The sequence below is a fragment of the Athene cunicularia genome (genome assembly GCF_003259725.1).
Source record: "Athene cunicularia isolate RWA chromosome 4 unlocalized genomic scaffold, athCun1 chr4_part1, whole genome shotgun sequence".
Taxonomy (NCBI): Eukaryota; Metazoa; Chordata; class Aves; order Strigiformes; family Strigidae; genus Athene; species Athene cunicularia.
The window spans coordinates 14,911,490-14,932,446 of record NW_020799098.1 but is presented as its reverse complement, the minus strand read 5'-3'; the positions used below and the strand labels follow the sequence as shown (position 1 = coordinate 14,932,446).

The following is a 20,957-nucleotide window of genomic DNA, read 5'->3' as shown; positions in this document are numbered from 1 at the left end:
ATTAATCTCAGATTTCAGTCTTCATTGTGTGCCGGTATAATACAGGACCTCAGTAGTCACTGTAATGATTTACTGCCTTGGGGAAGGACTATTGACTTTGTAATGTCACTATTTCCCATTTTATTCTGATGCGCAAATGAGAAATGAATCCTCTTCTGGTTCAGTATACCCAGTCTCAACAGCAGGCAGACCTGTGGAATCCTGTGGTTGGGTAGCTGTTACAGAACCCTGGCATCTGCAATTATTTTTCTCACTGTACCAGTCCCAAATAATCTCCCCCTAAAGGAGGTTCATAGTTTCTGCCCTTGCATTTTCTGTTTTGTTCTTTGTGTTATGAGTGTTATCTTGAGGATTTTCTGCCATTTCCTCTGCAGTAAGAAAGGGCTGAGAGACGGGAGAATGTTTCCTGGCAGTGGGTGGGAAGGTCATCAAGAAGGTTGTCCCCCATTCTTTTACATTGATTAGCAGTGAGTTAAGGGATGTGAATATAGGGATATCACTGTGAATACATGGCAAAACCCTGCTGCATGTCCTGCTCAAAACTGTAGCAGAGCTTTCTTGCAGTTCATGCTGTTCAGTAATTGCTGTATGCAAAATGGCTCTAATGAGAGCATTGTTTTAGGACCTTATGAATTAATTGGGAAAAGATGTTTTTGATATTTTTAAAAATTTGAACTGTAACTATATTAATTGAAATGCGACTACTTGCTTAACTCTATCTACCAGAGTTGGAAGTCACTTAGTTTTTATCAGTGAAATTATGAGATCAGAAATATGTTAATTGTTCAAATAAGCAAGCAGCAAGAGGTTTTCTGCTGTAACGCCTTTTCTCTTACCACCTCCTTCTTCCTAGTTCCTGCTTCTAAAAATATTTTTCCTGCCAGTTAGACTGTGTGCATAGGTTTAAACCAAAAAGATTTTATACAAACCCAGTTTCAGAAACCACAAAAACAAAGATTATACTGCTGAGGTAACCCTTACTGTATAACGACATTTTGGATAACAGTAAACTTACTTTAAATTTACTTATTGAACCAAAAGGTAGCCGTTCTAGTGGTGTAATATACTGGAACTGCTGGTTAATACCAACATTAAACAAGTACCACAAAATCAGTCAACAAGTTTATTTAAAAAAAAAAAAAAAGGCAAAACTTTTCTTATGTACAGCTTGGTCTCCTGCTTTTCGAAATATACAATAAATATGTAATTTCTGAAAGTGTCTTGCCACAGCAGTATTTACAAACTGTGTTGAAGTGGTTAACTAGAAAACTGTATTGCAAACAGTAAAATGGTAAAATACACTTATAGTACATACCTAACAAGCAAAGCTAAGTAGCTTTGAAAAGCTGTAATTTATAGATTAATTGTGAGTGTGTCTTTTCAATCATCTTTTACAACTAAGGTACCATCCATTTATTGTTCTGAGCTATGTGATTATTTGCATATAAATAATTCAGCACATAAATAATTATTTAATTTTTCTTTGATTGTTAACTAGTACTGCGAACATCAGTCTTAGACCTCTCTGTGCTGTGTGGTGTTGTGTTCTGGTAACTCAGGTGTATGCTTGTAGATAGGTATGCAAATACCTTAAATTAAGAAGATAATATGATAAGTGGAGCTATACACAAAATTGTAGCTTTCTAAAGAAAGTGTTTATTTTTAGCTTTTTTTTAAATTAAGAACCTCTATATAGTCCTGACTCAAGAGTACATAACTTTCCACGTCAAATTGGTATCGGCTTTAAGTAGGCTTCCTCCTACCTTAGTATTGTAATTCGTTTTTAATTTTGTTGAGCAGATCAATGGAATATGCAATGTGTTGATCAGACAAAGTCAGTATTACACAAATTGCAGTAGCAATAGTCTATAAATAGTTAATATGCATAAATACTCACTGTGGCCCATACATTACTGTTAATGTGAATCCAAGCTATAGTGATAAAAAAAAAAGGTAAAAAAAAAACCACCCTGAAAAATTAAGAACAACAACAAAAGAAGAAACAAAGCCAGTAAATGGAGTTGGACACAAAAGAAATTCATTGTTGCCATTCAGGTACCATAGAAGTCACTAAGTGGTGCTATGCTGTGCCTGTAACTGAAGAGTGAGAGCTGGAAAGCAAGTGCCTGACTTTGCAAAGTTCTGCTAATCAAGTATAGTTTCAATCTACTCTGAACAAGCAATAGTTCTTTGTTACCAGTAAAACGTTTGCTTCCTTTGAGAGTGCTATTTTGAATGGCCTATAGGAATTGCCCAATTGCAGTCAGTGAGAAACCAATGGGAATTGTATTGGAGTGTCTGTCTGTTAGCTGTATCTTAAGGTTCATTGTTGTATGGAACCAAATACCCTGGTCACTTCTTAATACAGAAAAGGGAAAGTCTCTACACAAAACTGGAGAAGGAAAACTTTAACCTTCATATCCTCAGGGAGATTAGTAGAAGGACATTTCTTGAGAGAAATTTATTAGTCTGCAGTGGAAAAGCCTAATTGAAGTAATGTGTAGATGCCGTTTCCCAAAAGCATGGAGCTGGTCTCTTGGCTGGAAGGAGGTGGTGTTAGATGATGTTGTTATTAGTAGGTTTCTGGTTTGCCACAGACCTTTTTTTTATGACAGGTACAGGTCCCTTAGTGTGGTGGTGGTTTGTTTGTTTTTTTTTTTTCCATTTCCTTTCATTTCCTTCCATCTGTAAAATGGGCACAGGGCTTCCTTAAATTGTGCAACAGTTATGTGAAGGTGTTTCCTTAAAATTTTTAGGCATTTAGTGCTCTAGCTATTGGACTATAAAAGTAGATAGATAGATGGATGCTAGATAAAATCTATAAAGAAACAAAACCAATACAGGATGAGTGTGACATCCTTAAATCAGTAGGTATGGAAATACTGACAGATTTAATCTTTGACGAAGCTTTAATCTTTAAACAAAGAGTAAAATACATTTTATTTTTTACAAATGTCCACTGTTTACATGCTGGACTATATCTTTGAATTTCCCATACTTTGTGTAATGTGAGATATCCTTGTTTTGAAAAATTAGAAGGTTGCTGTGTTAATGTCAGAGAATATCAGGTGTCTTCATTTAGTCTATGTCGTAACAAAGGATGAGATGAAATACTGAGTTTGTGTAAATGGCCAGCAGTGAAATGCTATATGTGAATTATGTTTTGCTACGTATTTCTTCATTATTCCCGATTGTCTGATATTGAGAATACTCTTTAAAAAATATTTCTAGCACTTTTGATTTTTATGCCTGAAGATCATCTTTCTTGTCTTTAAAATCAGTTATAATTGTCACAGTCACTATGAAGATCTTAGAAGTGACTCACAGGAAGCTAGAGATAAGTTACAGGTTTCCCAATCACATTATTTTAACTTGTATGAATTTGTGGGGCTTGATTCCTGAGCTTTGATGACTGGCAGAACTGCGAAAGCCCTTGTGAAGAGTGGATGGGGTTCTTGGTCCCTTTCAAATTAATAACGTAACTTCTGTTAATTAACTGCAAGAACAAGCCTGAGAAATTGAATTATTTAGCATGCATTGTTTTAGAAAACAGCTGCAGCAGTTTAAGATATTAATGCAACCCAAGCTATTTGTTACTGCCCTTTTGCTGGAATTTATCACTCCCACAGCAGAATCAGAAAATGGAAGGTGATCATGTGCCTTGGCCACATCAGGGTGAAGTTGAACAGCTTAGCTTAAACTGCTGCTGAAAGTTGTTTTTAAGTGAAGCTGCCAGACTTTGTGCTGAAGCGGATGAGGTGCAAGTACACCAGCTCTCCTTTGTCAGCAGTGAACTCCAGCAGAGGAATAGGACAGACATTTGGGGGTGGTAAGTTTTTAAATTATCTCAGCTAGAGCTACTAAACCTTGTCTGTTAACATGCTGAGATGACTGTTAATCCAACCTTTATTTGGACAAAACTGTGGTGAAACAAAGAACTAGATTACTCTTTATGCGTGACTGGAAAGTAGAGCATATTTTTAAAGGAACAGTTCCAAAGTAAGAAAATTGCAGATTCCGACTTATATTCAGTCCTCAAAATACTCTCCCTTTTAAATTGCAAGGGTCTGATGAAATTTGAGGAGATAACTCCTTTACTAATCAAATGTTTTTCTTTCTATATTTTTTACTTTCAATGGTAGTGTAAAAACTGCATGGGGTACAGCTTTGTTCCTTGGCATTGGCAAGAGCTAGCATTTTTGTAAGTGATGTGTAGTTTTCTCTTTAACTGAATGCCAGTTCAGCAAACCAGGGTGTGTGTGCTAGCTTTGTCCAGTAAAATATTTGGCAGATAAGTCAGATCTGGAATTCAGAGCACCTGCACCAAGAAAGGTTATTTCTCATTATTGACAGTGGTTTGAACCGTGGCATTGTTATGCCTGATGTAGAAACTGATACAAAGAAGCCCCAGTTTTTAATTTACCATGAAGTTAATAAAAGAGATGTTGCAGTGGTGTTTTTTTACTCTTATTTAGGTGAAATTCCTTTAGAAAATCCAAGTCATTTATGATAGTCAGTTTCTTGCTGCAATGTGACTAAGCATGGGTCACTAACCTGCCTGTGTTTATGGATGGGATTTAGACCAGTGTTTTGAGGAACAATTAATTGCCTACTGATTGCAAGACTCTTTTCTTTCTTCCCCCCCCCCCAGCTGTAGTCAAAAGATTGGCATGAAGAAACTAGGTCCTGTGAGGTCAGATAACACTGTTTAATGCTAAAGCTCCTACTACTGCTTTACATGGGATTTGGCAATCTTTGCCTTGATAACATCAGGCCAGGAGTCCAGTAAATCATGAGTGTTGTCCACTAGATAAGATAATATGAATGTGATCAATTAAACTCAAGAAGAGTACATCAGCAGCTAATAAATCCAGATCCCTTACCAGCCAATTCAATTATTATTGCTTGTTTGACATACAGGTTTTATTTACAGAGGTAACCTTTAACATATACTATTTATATATTCATATAATGCAGTTTATAATTTATTTTTAAAAATAATAGTATTTATTCATTTATCTATTTAACCTTGAAAATACGTTGTGTAAAAGCTGAAATATTTAAGAAAAATTATTAGTTTGGTTTAGGGTATCTCTCATAGCAGACCTTCCTCCTCTGTTATATCTTTGCTGATACTATTCTATGAATTTTTATCCCCTTTGCATGAACACTATTAATAGCGAGAAAACTTTCAACAGTTTTGTTTATCTTTAAGGGGAAAAGTGATAGCCTTTTATTTTTATATGAAGTAAAGAAAAATCAAACCTTGCAGCACTTGGATGTGAGATTGTTAATTTATGTCACTGTTTTTGATTATATGTTTAGTTTTTATAATGCAGTAGTTATGTAGTGGAAGAGATGCATGTGTACATCTAATGCACTTGTTACAGTTGTTGGTAGGAAGCTGGCTAAGGTAATATTTGAGTACTTTAGACTTAAAGGAATTGGCCATTGTCATCTTTTCTTCCACTGGATTGCCTTCCTTTTTTTTCTGTCCTTTCTCTTGCTTTAATACGCTTTTGTTAATTGCGCGCATGAATATTTCACTTTGGTTCTTTGAAAGGGCAAAGCTTGGGAAGCAGCCCTGATGCTGATAGTGATGCTTTCAGCTAGACATGTTGCTCTTATATCAGCATAAGACCTGAGGAGAAATGCACTTTGGTTTTGCTTCTGCATAGTCTTTTAATGTCATTCATTCATTCTTTTCAACTACTGATCAATCTCTCAATTATTTTTTCCTTCTCTTTCTACATTCTTCTCCTTGCCTTCTATCCATTATGTTGATACATGATTAACAGCATGTTGTCAGGGCAGAACTAGTGAAATATCCTGAAGAAGATAACCAACGTCACGGCATTTCCAACTGCCAGAGCAAAGTCTGCTCAATGCAGTAGTTCAGGTATTGATGGAAAACTTGGGGTTTTTTTTTCACATTGCATTGTTTTTATGTGAAGTAACAACTGTTACAATAAGTTCTATTGTAACAATATATTTTATATCTGTAAGAGCTTGTAATACTTAACATTTGGAACTCTGTGTACAATTACGTAATCTTTCTGATAACTATATAGTTCATAGAAACTTTGAAATGCTGCATGTTACTGTATTAGGAAGGTCCTTCATTGCTGTATATTCAAAAAGTTACATAGCTGCCTCAGATTGAAATGGCCACAACATTGGAATCTCATTTTCTTCTCCTCATATATAGAGGAGACCAACAGCCTTATCAAATGGTTTGTAAATAGAATGGGTAATAATCTGCTGGTTCTGTATTAAAAAATAAATATTGTATGCAAACATTCTTTTTATATTAATTTATTCTTCGTCTGTCTATCCAAGCTTCTTTGAAATATGGTTGTATTTGAAATTTGCTTTGAATTCTGTCCGTATTTTGCGGTGAAGTGCTTGGAGTAAAGACAGAAAAACTTACATACAACTTCCAATTACAATTTAGGCAGTTATTCTTAAAGAATGCATACTATAGTCTTTGTAAACAAATACTGTTTTATTATTTCCATGCAAAACACTTTTCATGGAAGTAAAACTGTATTCATTACTTTTGCAGAAAAGTTGTATTGCATTTGTAGTGTTGTGAAAACCTACCAAGGCACTTCTTCTTAGTATTTTAGAATAATTAGCACCTGATAAGACTTTCTGTAAGGTAACAAAAAAATTTTGCCGGATTTTTAAATCATAGTTAATAGTAAAATATATGTTGAATGCTTTGCCAGCGTGAAGATTATATTTTCTGATCGTTACTGTGTTTTCTTTTGTGACAGAGGGTGGTGAAGGCAGATATTGTCAACTACAGTCAGGAGCCTGTGGCAAGAACCGTTAATCCTCCTAGAAGCTCCATGTGTGCCGTTCAATGACCATGCTATTCTCCTCTGTTTTGATACCTTTGGCGGTCCTCCTACCTTGACACAGGCTTTGGGATTACCAGGAGCTTTAATAGTGACCATCACAACAATGCAATTAGAGATTTCAAAAATATGTTGCACCACTGTACGTTGAGAAGCAGCAGGCAGTTTTCTGACTGACTGAAATTCAAACAGGAAACCACACATTTTGGAAAAATTAAGATCTATATTCTTTTAAATTATATGTAAATAAAGCAGTATAACTGTGTTTATATGTTTCCTCCTATCTGTTTGTCTGATACTGGAATAAAAATGGATGAAGAAGTCCTGCATTCAGAATACTTTTAAAAACATAACCGTGGAATGGTATTTTGCCAAAGCATTTTTGAAATTTTTCTCTCTTTTTTTTGTCCTGTGATCTGAAATAACACTCAGCAAAATGTTACTTGGAAAAGCTATTGCTGGAATAATTTTAAACACATAATATATTTTATCTAGGGATAATTTGGAAAATATTCCCTTAAAAAATATATATATACACGCACACACATGGTACAGAATGTCCAAATTGTATCTAGTAAGAAACAGTGCTTGAAATAAAGCTGTAATATAAAAATAGTTACTTTTATGAAGTTTCAAGCTGTCTCCATTGATGTTTTGAAAAATGCTAGTGTTCTTGTGTATTTTGATTACCTCATCAGCATTACTTCTTGCAGTCGTAGATATGTTCATATGTCTTTATGAATATGGATGAACCTCAGTCAACAGTTTGGGCTGTAAATGTTGAGTGATACATTCAGCATGCATTAGAAACTGTTGATAGATCAATTAGGATCAGTCGTTTTTAATAACCAACTGAATGACTTTTGGCCTGGTACTCTTTTCTTTTTAGTTCAGAGTAAACGACAAATAAAAAAGCTGTCTGCTCTCCGATTATCACATTTCTCCTCTGCTCCTTTTCTAGCAGTCTCCTTTAGACAACCAGTTCTCTACTGGCACACCTGAATATAAAGCTAAGGAGAGAAAAAAAAATAAGCCAACTTATTTCTAAACTATAAATATTTACCTGTTTTAACTCCAGAATGTGTTTTCTTATGAAGTACAACAAAACATGTGGAAATTTAGAAAATTAGTGAGGCTGAGTGAAGGAAGCTTGTATATCACAAGTGAAAATGTCAAGGTCCTTCAAGTAAGTGTTCCTATTAAGTTGTTTAAGCAAGTCCTTAGTAGTTGGAACTATTCAACTATTAGTAATTTCATAAAATAATTAAACTATTTTAATCATCGTTAAAGAATAAGATTGCAAATGGCAAAAATATGCTACTTGTTATTATTTTGGCATATTCCGAGTTAATTGAAAAGCTAAGTTAATTTTTAAACCATTCAGCATGCAGCTTGACACATAGTTTTATAACTACATGATAATGACTTAGTGTTGTAATATTTTATCATTCAAATGTGGGAAATTCTAAGAAACAAGCTGAGATATTGAGAAATTATTCTACACTAAGGTAGGTGTTTTAATTTGCAGTAAATTATTTGTTTTAGGATTACAGTCTATGTTCTTGCTCCTGTCCCATGGAGTTTGTGCCCCATTGCATAGCTTTACCTTATAGTTAAATTCAACTGAAAGGTGAACTGTCTTCCACCAGATGGGAAATTCTCTTCAAAGTTTTTCTGAAGTAGCCAATATGTTTACAAGTTTATGCCCTCCAAAGCATGTGTATTTTTTTGAATCCTCAGATTTCTTGGTATGTTTGTGCCCTGAACTCGGCCCATACATTAAAATATTCATGAGAACTGCCCCCTCTGAGGAGCTGAGCACAACCTGGCTCAGCTAGATGACTAGAGCCATCTTTCTCTAGTGCATGTGAGTCAACTTCATAGTCCTGCTTCCCAAGTAATATGTAACATGGTCTTAAAAACCAAACAGTGTTTTTCCCTTAAAAATTTCTGTAATCTTCCTTTTCAGAAGAAAATGCTTTTTCATAACTTGATATGCAAAGCCTATTATTGCCCTGAATAATAAAAAACTTTTGCTTTTACATTTGGAGTAATCCTGCAGTATGAAGGTTGATCAGCGTACCAGTACAATGGATTTTAAATGGATTTTATGTCTTTGTCTCATCACGGTCTTTTATTCTCAGTGCCTGTTTTTCTAGCTGTCTCTGACTTGTACATCCTTTTGTGTTTTCTTTGATCTTTTCACCATATTCTGTGTTAAAGCCCTACCTCCTCTGAAGATATTTTTGTTTACATTTCCAAGCTGCTCTCATTCTTCCTTTCTAACATACATGTATATTATTTATGCTAACTAGAAATCTCTTGTCTTCGGTGCCCCCAGCCCCTCCTTTTGCTGCCCCTCTTAACCTCCTCAGGTTTTCTGTATTGTATACTGACTTCCACTCTCCCTGCCTTTCCTTACCCTTCCTGCTCCATTTAGATCCATTACCTGTCCACATTTTAATCCTTACAAATGAGCTTTGCTCTTTTTGCTCAGCCCTGGGGACCCCACCTTGAGCCTTTGGATTCCAGCTGCAGTCTAAATCCTTAGCTGTGGTAGCTGCCTTTGAAGTGCTGCAGCAGCTGTGGCTGAAGATTCAGGGGTGCCTTTGCCATCGCTATGGCCCAGGTTCCACCAGGCTGAGCAGGAAAGTCAGAGATAATTCTGAAGGATTAAGCAACATGGAGAGAGGGAGTAGATGCTGTTCTGCAAGGAAAGTAAGGGATCTCTGGAGGGACAGAAATTTAGAGGTGAGTGTAGGGGGAGGCAGGCGAGCTGCTGCCCTGTGCCTGGTCTCCAAGTAATGTCCCACTACTGATCCACAGGATTCACATATGGTGGAGTTTAAGCATGTGCCATATTAATGCACTTAGAAGTCTTTTGCAAGGTGAGAACTGGTTGAAAGCAATTCAACAAACGGTAATGAGGTTAATGCAATGCTTTCCAAAAGTGAGGCGACATATGCTTAATGTCTGTTGACATGGGGAGTGGATTGGGGTGGGGGGGAAGCATGTTTTTTCCTGAAGCTGAGGCCAGATGAAGGGAAGAAATGTGTTCAGGCCCTGATCTTACACAGATCCACACTGGTGAAGTGATCTGCCTGCTCAGAGTTATTGTAACTAATCATTTCAGTAACAGTTCTGCAGCTAAAAATTGTTTCTAAGTTCAGTTCCTCCCTAGCGTCAGTGCTGTGTGATGTGGATACTAACAGGTACATTGTGTCTGGCTGTATGTTAGAGTACTAGTGCTTTTAAAATGTATTTAGAACACTGACTTATCCAACTTCTTATCTTCAGTGGTTCTAAATTTGGTGTGACCAAATTGAGTCTCTTTCACAGACAGCAATGTGAAGGTATTTTCCTTTACGACCAGCTGCTGTGAGGCCCAGAACCGGTGATGAGTTCATGCTCTGCTCTCTGAATACATTGTTCTTTTGACAGTTCATAAAAGTTATGAAAACACACGAGGCTTCTTTTTAATTGTTTTTTAAAAGTTTGGATTTTAAAATAATAACTTCAGTGTTTTAAAGGACACATGCAAGGTCGCTAGAAAAATTATGTGAAGTGTGCTCTTCTGAGGAATTTGAAAATTGTCAGTACTATCTGTCTGCAACATTAGGCATCTACTTACCAGAAAAACGTTTTTGATAAAGCACTGTTTGGGTTTCACTGGAACTAAAGGGCTTTTGGATCAGGTGGCTTCTTTTAAATGCAGAGCTAATTTCCTTGTCAGAGTAAGCACTGGTAAATGCACCTGATAATGAACCCAGTAGCCAAAGTTTTATAATAATTTTATAATGAAAAATATCATAGTAATAGTTAAAGTTGGCTATTCTTTTGCTTTTTGATGATGATGGCAATTTAAATGAGTTGAAATATTTTTCTCTTTTTACGTTAGAAATATGGTTGCTTTTTCACAAAAGGTTTGTAATCTTTGTTTCATGATCATAACCTTTTCCTACAAGTTGTAGTAAAGAGTATGGTTTAGAAGATGTTCTTATTTCATGTGTTGATCTGAGACCAAAGATTTAGATGTTGCAGGGAAGAGCAAGTGGTGCTGAAGCCTTGTCGCTGTGTATCTGGGCCATGCTTGGACCATTGCTTTGAGCTGGCCCAGCAGCTGTAGCTGGCTGAGCTAAACAAAATCCCCCATAACTCATCATCTTTCAAAGTAAATATCGGTATATCTAGCTAGAACTGTACTGTCCTATTTATATTTTGTCATTGACGGGAGACTAAATTGATATTCCATAATATAACAATTTTATAATACTGGGAAATTTTCTGCTGGAGAATTTTTCCTGTTTAGAATACTGGCATTCATTTCTGATTACCTTAAGAATTTGTATGAGGGGGCTGCTAGATGTATTTAAAGCATCATTCACTTTTATAGAAATTATATTTACAAAGCTGATGTGATTAACTACTTTTCTTGCTGGAATTTGAGGATTATTTACCAAGCAAAGAGGTTATTCTACAATGCTGTATTCTTTCATTTTTCAGTTCAAGTCCTACTGCTTAACATATCTGATTTCTTTAGGCCGTCTTTGAAACCAACTCATAGCCACTTAAAATGTCAAAATAGCTGAACGCTGCTGAAAAGAAAAAGTCAAAATTTATCCATGTTTGCATAGGGAGAATGGCATACATATGAGATTAAAACTCCAGTCCAGAGAATTATCTGTAGGAAGCAAATTTGTACTCTCATTTCAGATGCTATGAATAGAATGTGATTAGAATTTGTATGTGCTACAGTTTTATTTGCAAAATACACAGGTCCTGTATAAAACCTCTTTTTATAAAGTACTCTAGAAGCCTTGGGGATCCCTGTTTAACTTGCAAATGCCGAAGTTTGATCTTCCCCAAATAGAAGATAGTGAAGCTCCTGAGTTCCATGAACTGATTTCTATTTTCAGCTTCCCATAGAGAGCTGACTGTTCAGCCAATTTAAACTTCTTTTTTTTTTTTTTTCTACTCCACTTCATCTTCGTTCATTTTGGCACCATTTTGAACTGGAAAACTTCCAGTTAGCTAATTGGCCATTTGCCTTGTTTTATTTATGTGGGGGTGATGTCAAGTGCTGAAATAACCAATTGACTGAAAGCAATCTTGTTTCAAAGGTTGGTCAGAACCAAACCTCAGAAGGTACCAATTTCAGGTTTGTTTTGTATTTAACCGCTACACAGTGTTCCTTATCCTAGTGGATGAACCTCGGAGAAGAATATAGATTTTGAGGTCAAGAGCTTGTGTTTGCTCGCATACCACATTTAGAGCACTGAATTCTGGAGGAAATAGGATTCCAGATCTTTTTTTAATTTCACTTTCAAGACTTTCTCTATCTTTATTCTCTAATTCATATTGGCAATCAATGTTTTTATAAGAATATGAATTCAAATTCCCATTTAAAAAGAAAAGGTGCTAATTTTAGTTTGGTTTATGATTTTCCTTTAAGCATGAGTGGAAAAAAAATGCTTATATTGTATGAGGTATCACTGGCATAGGTGAAGGTGTTTAAGACACATTAATCATCATCTTCTTATGAACTGCTAAAAATCCTATATTCCGCTTCCTACTTATTTAAAACATTCTTTAGAATGATAATGGTTATAAATACAAAATAAAATGTGAAACTTTTAAACTAATTTGTGTCTCAGAAAACACGTCCTGCAGACTGCTCCAGGCAAACATTTTTTCTTTGCTAGCTAAACTTCATTTCTGTCCATTCCTGGGCTGATCCATACCAGGTAGCTTGCAGGATCATGACCTACTAATCCTTTTTGATTTCTGGTGAGTTTTTAAAAACAAAGTAGACCAAGAAACATCAAAGGAGGATTTAAAAGACACACACCGTGCCCTGAGAAGTAAATGTTGCTTTGGAAAGCATTCTCTCCTTTACAAAGAGGTGAATGCTGTGGTTCAATACTGTTCACCAAAAGCACTTAAGCATATGCTCAAAATTAAGCGTGTATTTAAGTTCCCTTGAAGTCTATGTGATTTAAGTACACACTTGAAGCTAAATATATTCTGGCACACTTTGCTGACACAGAAATTCTGGCTCCATTGAAATAAATACCTTTGAGGCTAAAGTTCTTTCAGGAATTTCAGTGTTTCTTAAATTTTCTACCCATTGTGAAAGGTATAAACTAAAGCGACACACAAGTTAAAAATAAAAAAATGAAAAAAAGTGGTTTTCATCCATTCTGTTGTTTTTCTGATTCTTTTGGCTAGCATGAACAATACAGAAGTTGCAAAAAGAAAAAAAAAAGTTGAAATATGGTTCAGTTGTATAATTGGAGCATTTACTTGACATTGTGTGAGTTGCTGTTTTTGGAACAAATAGCTCCTCAGATCCATAATGAATCAGAAACAGAAAAGAATCTGGAGACGCTTGGCAAGTCTCATTGCAAACTGAGTACTGACTGATAGTGCCGGAAAACATACCAACCTCCCATTTGTAGTGTCTGAATTGCAGATCTGACATGGAGGATAAACAAGAACTGGTACTTCTTGCTCAGATTTGGGGAGGTATTTGATCACCATCTTGGAAAAAATGAAGTGTGATTTCTGGATATATTCCAGTATTTGTCAAAGAATGGTGAGGCAATGTTTAACTGCATAATGGAAACTGGAGAGAAATTTTGACATCCCACTCATCAATCCAATTGCTTTTTTATCTCCCCACTGTCTTGGAAAGACCAAAGTATAAGCCAACATTTGGCACAAAGGGGTTGTCTGTGCCATTTAGCAGCAATTTGCATGTAATTGGTAACAATTATAAAGACAACCCATTTATAACGGCGAGTGAGCTCACAACCTAGCATAAACTACAAGAAAACTAATCATATCCCCCAGGAATCACACACTGATGTAAGAAAGGAAATGGAAGTCTTTCAGTTTAACCACTTTCCTTGTTTTATCACCCACAAATTCAGGGATGCGAATAAGCCTGTACTCAACAGCTTACACATTCTCAAATTAAAAGCACAATTTGTGTTTGTGCCAATTAAGCTTGAATATAATCAAGAGTCTTAAGAGAGTGCTCCCTATCTTTTTTTCACTATGGTTCTGATAATCTTTTGGACTAAATGGCCAACTTTTGATAGTCAGGGTTTAACTGTAGTCAACAGCTGAGTTGGTTAGATGGTTTTCCAGTCTCCTCTGTCAAGAGCACCTGGGGGCCAGGCAGGTCCCCTGCAGCAGGGGCTGAGATGGCAGCCAGTGGGGATGCTGAGGCACAGCTGGGCATGCTTGGAGAAGGTTCAGCCAGATTTTGCAATCATGCAAGTGTAAGTTAATTGATTGAGATACAATTTGTTTGATTTGTACATGTCACCAGCAGTTGAATTTCTTCATTGTCTTTTGGATAAGTTACAAACATTTAAAAAAAAATTATTTACTGTAGTTTAGTTGTGACAACAGTTTGGATGTTTCTGCATCCTCCTGGGTGTGGGCAGTCTTTTCCTCTTTGGTTGAGAAGTTTGTTGCAGTGCAGACTTGCTAACCATACTGATTCAGGTTGGTCACTACCCAGGCTGTGGAGTCTGGAAATACCAGGTGAGTGTTGTCATTTCACACGCAGAGCAAATCCAGTTCCTTGCAGCTGTTATATAGGTACTTACATGATATCTGTGCTGTTGTAGTATACCTAATACTGTCTGCTGTTGTTGCTGCTAACTGTGTATGTACTGCAGAAATATGTATTTGAGTTCATATAATTTAGTCCTGTTAATAGAGTTTAATCAGAAATGCTAGATGGGATCAGCACAAGAACTGGGCTGTTGGCTCTGCATTTTGTTAATATGATAAAGTCCTATAACTCGTTTTAAATTATTACAACCCTCTGTGCACATGAACCTCCATTATTCAGTAGGTGTTTCACTCTCAGGGCACATTTTGTGACTTTTGTGAACAAAAGTTCAGGCTTTCTGAGTTGGATTCTTAGCATTTTCCAGTTGCTGGAGTAGCAAGGGTGAAGCCAAACCTCATCCCAAAAGAGTAAAAGGATGTTGATTCCAGTTGTTCATCTAAGGAGGAAATAGTGGTACAACCCTCAAAATGTGCTTTGAGATATTTATCTAATAAAATACAACTTTCAGCTTTTTCTGACAACTATCTGGAAACCAGTGTAAGAGGCACAAATCTGCTAAATCATGGCACAGATATTTGCAACCATGGATTTGCCTATTCTGACAAAATGTTTATGCTGCCAACAGAAATATGTAGATTATGGCAACTGTAAGGTCCATGGAGATCCCTAAATCACTAATGATCTGCTACTGGTAAAAATCCTCTTTGTCATTCAGCATATGAAAAGTAACTTTCTTGTTGGGCTGCAGAGGGCTACATGCAAACTAAGTTCTTAGAAGTAATATTATTTGTTTCTGGGTATGAAGTTAATCAAAACTCTGTTCTGTACCTGGTTTGAATCATCAGCAGGGAACTTAACTGGAAAGAAAGGAGCAGCATAAAGGTGCTTGTCAGAGATCAGTTTACATGTGGAAACTGTATTTTGCAGCCTACCTGTATTTCTGTTTGGAATTTTACAGAGCTGGAGATTTGTTACCATGGCAGGTTTGTCAGACATTAAAGATTTCCTGCAATAAAGAAGTGAATTATTCTCCAATATAAAAGGTATTTTGATCATGACTACTGAATCTGACTCTGAGAAGGTTTGAATCCAGATCCTTGTGTAGTCCCCAACCTCATTAACCAGTTCTCCGAGTAACATTCAGTATGATGCTGCAATATGCATTAAAAGAGGATGGTGTAAGTAGCTGGTAGTAATTCTAGTTTTTGTGATTGTTTCTCTATTCTTCCCATCCTCTCCCCCAGCATGATAGAATTGCTGGGAAATAAAAATATGTGGATTTCTGAATATTGGTGAGTTTTTCTGGGGTTTTTTTTGGCTTGGTTTGGTTTTGGTTTTTATTTGCTTAGGGGACCTTCCTAGTCTAACTGACATGTATTCACCAAGAAATTAAGATGATAATATCTTTAAGGTTATTTGGAACTGAGCATTTCAGATGGATGTTTTCAACAGAAACTGACAGGATGGCATATCTGGCTCTGAGTTGGAGGAGGTGCAAATGCTTCCTGCGTGCTTTTGCACAAACCGCTTAAACTGCCTGTGTCTTGGGATTCTTTGCAGGGTGACCCTAATACTCCACCCATCAGGACTGCCACGGATGCTTGTGGGAATGTCCTGTGCTTGCGTACTGTGGTGAACTTGCAGTTTTGATTGATACCTTGTTCAGACATGGGAGGCAACAAGCAATATTATCTTGGATTCTTGGTAATGCTTCCACTGTGCAACTGTGCAGTCTGACGGTGTCCCTCTTATAGCCACATGGTCCACATGGGGTGGACCTGGGCCAGTGGTATTTCAGTTAACAAACAGGTTCAAGTTTATAAAAATCCCAGCAAGGTTAACTAACTGTGCATTTCATACAAGCCATAAACATTAAAAAATGTTGCCCATTTCTGCTTAGAAGACACAAAAATGACAACTGAAGGCTAATCTCTGAAGTATTCTGGCAGAGCCTGGGATTGGGTGAATGCTTTGCCTGGCTGACTAGTCACATAAGTCAATCTTGGGATTCTTTTAAATTAATGAAAAAAAGATTCTTACTGGTCTATCCCTTTCCCTAATTATTCTAATAAAACCCAAAAAGTTACCAAAACTACTTTTTTTTTTTTTTTTTAAAAAAATTTTTCTTTAAGTGTTCAACTCATTAGAGCAGTGGTTTCTGTTGTATACTTGGTAACTAGTCACCCTCAACAGCAGCCATTCCGAGCATAACTGATTCTTCTATTGCTACGTAGTTTATTAATAAGACATTATACTGCTCACACACGCACATACGTCTGTGTGTGTATACAAGCCTTCATATACTTTTGTACATATGTATGTCTTGGTGACAGCAAAGTTTTAGATAGATGGTCGGTTCTCTCCTCATATATCCCTATTTACTGTTTTAAGCCAAATGTTTCAGTTCTGCTAGAAGCACATATTAGATCACATGGCTAAAACTTCAAAATATTAACAATTACTAGTGGTATATATTAAATATAGCTGTCTCTAAGTTATGTTGACTACATTGATATAAGAAATTAAGGAGGTCCATGAAGCACTGCAGAGCACTGGAATATTGTTACATGCATTGCTCTGGTGCAAAAGTGACATGCCTGCCCAGATCTCACCACCTACTTTTAATTACATGGTGCAATAAGAGCTGCCGTGGAAGCAGGAAAATGGGAAGATGGCTGGGGAGTAGGTATGCGAACCAGCTCTTGCTGTCATTTCACCAAAGCTCTTGGATGTTTCCCGTAGTATCAGCCTACAGTATTTCAAATCCCCCTCCACTCCACTGTCACTAAGGTGGCATGATTATTTATATGGCCATGTTATAGTCTGGACTGGGAAAATGACACATCTTAAAAAGTGGGAAAGAGGAGCGTAAGAGAATCAGTTTTTATTAGAAAGCAGTATTGCTGTGGCCTGACGCACGTTCTTTAAGCACAGCTGAGATGACAGTGAGCTGGGGTATAGAAGCACCACTGGTCAGTGTTTAGGTAAAGACAGCTTCTTATGGACTCGCAGACCTGGGAAAATGTGTAGCTCTTTACGACCTGCATTCCTCAGGCTGTGCAAAAGTTGTGAAGTGACCTTTTTCTCATCCTTCTCACCACTGTCTGACCTCCTCTTGACATCAATTCCACCTGCAGAAAAAGTCTGCAAACATATCCTTTCCTGGGCTCCCAGATAATCATTTCACATTGTTTTCTTCGCATGTTACTATTAATGGCAGAAACACAGCAGATAATAATGATTTTCAAGAATTTTCCCTTTTTTTTTGCCAAGCCAGCTGCCTCATCAAAGAACATCTGGCACCCAAAGACAGACCCGACTCTGTTCCATATAGGGGATATTTCAAAGATGCCTAAAATGAAACACTGAATACCTGAGTATCTGATTGCATGGCTAGGGTTACCTCAAATGGAAATTGATCTAACTTCTTTCTTTTTAAAATTGTGGTGGGTTTTTTTAAATTCAATGAAGAAAGATACCTTAAGTATAAATTGAACTGCCCCTTTTCTGTACCTCTATAGTGGTTTCTTGAAACAACAGAGGAAAGAAAGAGGAAATGCACAGGGATGTCCTTTCAGCCTCTGAAATCTGTTGCAAAGAAATACTTTACATTCCTCCCTGGGTTTTCTGTTTTTTTTTTTTTTTTTCCACAAAAGGAGCAGTTGCTGTTTTTAATGTACCTGCCTTTTTACCTTCTTCTGTCTGATGGTGAATAAGTGACTTGAGGAAGGGACTTTAATTCACTGTCAAGGATGGCTTCATACTGATGAGAAGTTTTGTGTGTAGTTTTGCTCCTGGATCAAAAACTTCTCTGTGTGAGAAAAGCGTGTGTTTAGCATATGGCTGCAACTGACGCTAACATAATTATGCCTCTGTGCATCAAACCTCAAGTTGCTCCCTTGGCATAACCTGTTAATTTATATTTGCAGTATAAGTATGTCATGTATGTAAATTCTTATGCCATGTAGATGATGTACATTTGGTCAAATAATTCAAATCTGAGCATTCCTCTCCCTTTTGTGGTTTGGGGGTATTTGTTTGTTTGCTAGGGGAAACATGGAAGAATATTGTTTTGTTATCTTTATCAAAAAGTGCTAAAACCTCATTTGTGATGTGGAATTCTTGAAGCTTCATGCTGTTCAAATGCAGAAACAAATGATGGCCTGGCCCCAAAGAGTTATTGTTGTAAATAAGAGTCAGGAGCCAAACGTGGATGCAGAAAGAGAAGAGTAACTTGAGATACAGGTGCACCTTTAGAGGTGGAAATGAGAAGCTCTGTAGGTTGGATTTTGAAAAAGGCAACATCCCACTCTTCTGCAAGCTCTGTGATTCTTGGTGACACTGATTTAGCTCCTTAAAATTATTCATCCATCTGGTAAAGGCTGAGTAGCCTTTCTGTTTCTCTCTCAGGGTGGAGGCCAAAGCAGGCCTCCTTATTTCCCAGTGAGATCAAAGGGAGTCTGCCCTCAAATTCCCACTATTCAGAATGGTACATTCATATGTAGTGTAAATGGTAATATCCACAATATGTGTTCAGTGTGAAGAAGCTGCATGGTGGTGGTGCAGCACCTTCCAAATAGGAGGCAAAAGCTGGGGACACATCATGCACATTGGATGCCATTGCCTGAGCCATCACTGCTAGGATCAGAAAACGCATTAACTCTACAGGAACTTCTGTGTTATTGACTGAAAAATTTCGTCTTTGGTGCTAAACAGTGGCATCTAAGCAGATACCCAATTGCTGTCGACCAGGCATTTAAAAAGAGAGACAGCTTCTGTGGATGGAGGCCTCAGACTGGAGCCAGGAGACCTGGACTTCTCTTTCTAGTTCTGTTACAGACATGAAGTAACACCTCAGACAATCAGTACCTGTTGTGTGGTGAGATTACAAGGTTTCTTTTCCTTCACATCAATACTTTACAACTGGAGGAGATAGCTGGCAGCATAATAAAGAGGGTTTACATTCCTCACCTGAACAGTGCCCACTTTAGAAAGTGTTATTAAAATCATGAGCAGTGCAAGTAATTGTGGCAAAAAAGTAGAGACTATTTGATTTAAGGTTGTTTTTACACAAAGCTGGGGTGGCCTTCAAAACATTTTCTAAATTTTAATAGACAATAGATGTATAGAGGACTAAGGGTTTTTCCATGCAGCTACACAGTACTTTATCTCCTACTTAATAAAGCCAGGGGATAGATTTCTGCTCTTGATTACTAATTGGTTACCATTTACACTCACAGAGTCAATCACCTTTCAATTTGTAATTTATGAGAGAGTCTTACATCTGATGATACTTCAAAATATTTTGGATCTTACTTTTTATCCAGACCAGCTGAATAAATATTCTAAAAACTACTGGGATTTGATAAAGCTGAAATAAACCCAAGCCCATTATTTTTTCTTGTCAATGTGCTGCTAAATATATTTTTTTTTAACTTGAGACATTTCACTTGGTTTTAAAGTTGCAAGTAGGAGAAATGCATCTGCCTTGTTCTCTGACATTAGGAGGTCGGGAGGCTTCCCATGAAGACAAAGCTTGTGGTTGCTGTGAGAGCTTAGAAACTGCCATTGCAGGGACTATTCTTGTAGGAATTATTTGATAAAAGCCAGTTTTAACTCACATCTCTAACTGGGGTTTGCTACCAGAGCTGATACTGCAGAGCAGGCGGCTAGTACCTCTATGCTGTCATGGTTTTGTTTGGTCTACATAAATAAAACTGCTTTGGTGCTGATCATGTGAGCACTGACAAGGTGCTCAGCTGCATTGCTCTCCTGAGAAGGGGAGCTTCAGAGGACCGTGGTGACCAAAGGAGTGCAGACAGGCCTCCAGCATTTGGATCTAAGGCCACCCGCCTTGGCCCTGAGCGCCTACACTCAGACTGTGAGATGCAGAGAATGACAGGGTTTTCTTCAAGCTCCAAGGTTTAAAAGTAACTGCTAGGGACTCAGTGTTTGAGAGGCATCTGTTCAGAGGCCAACAGAGAGCAGGCTGCTAGGTTTTAGGACAGTAAAGATTTAAATTAGCATAATATTCCCCACACCACCTATGGTTTCCTCTTAGGAGCTGGTGTATTGTGCTCAGAGATACTGCAAAAGAGATGTAGATATTTGATCCAAGGCATGCACCCACAGCTGATTTTTCTGGGTTATCCAAATTGTGTCCTGTAACGCAGCTATGTTTGTTGGGTTGAGAGGAGCCTGCAGACAGGGATGCAGAGAAACACAGCCTTTATAAAGGGAATTTGTTTCTGTGTTTGTGAGTGACCAGCTCATCAATATATATGTTGTTCCTTGACATGCAGGAGTGTGTTGATTTGACCACCAAAATGTGTGTTAATGGGAGAAAGTTTCCAAGAATATTTTTTCCAGTTACTGTAGAGACAAGAAATTTTAACGTTTTATTTAAGCTTAAAAAACCCACCCCAAACCAGTCTTGAAGTGTAATTTCATATTATCGTTATTAAAAAAAAAAAAGTTCTGCAAATATAGCAAGAGTTAATTCAGAA

General features: G+C 37.2%; 1 protein-coding gene across 1 annotated transcript in view; it reads left to right on the top strand.

Annotated features, from left to right (window-relative positions):
- RAB28 (RAB28, member RAS oncogene family) overlaps window positions 1-11,027 on the top strand; it is a 67,819-nt gene extending 56,792 nt beyond the window's left edge. The window contains exon 8 of the mRNA XM_026846928.1: window positions 6,780-11,027. Coding sequence (XP_026702729.1) covers window positions 6,780-6,872 — 93 coding nt within the window. The 3' untranslated portion in view covers window positions 6,873-11,027. The remainder of the gene's footprint in view (window positions 1-6,779) is intronic.
- The last annotated feature ends 9,930 nt before the right edge of the window (window positions 11,028-20,957 follow it).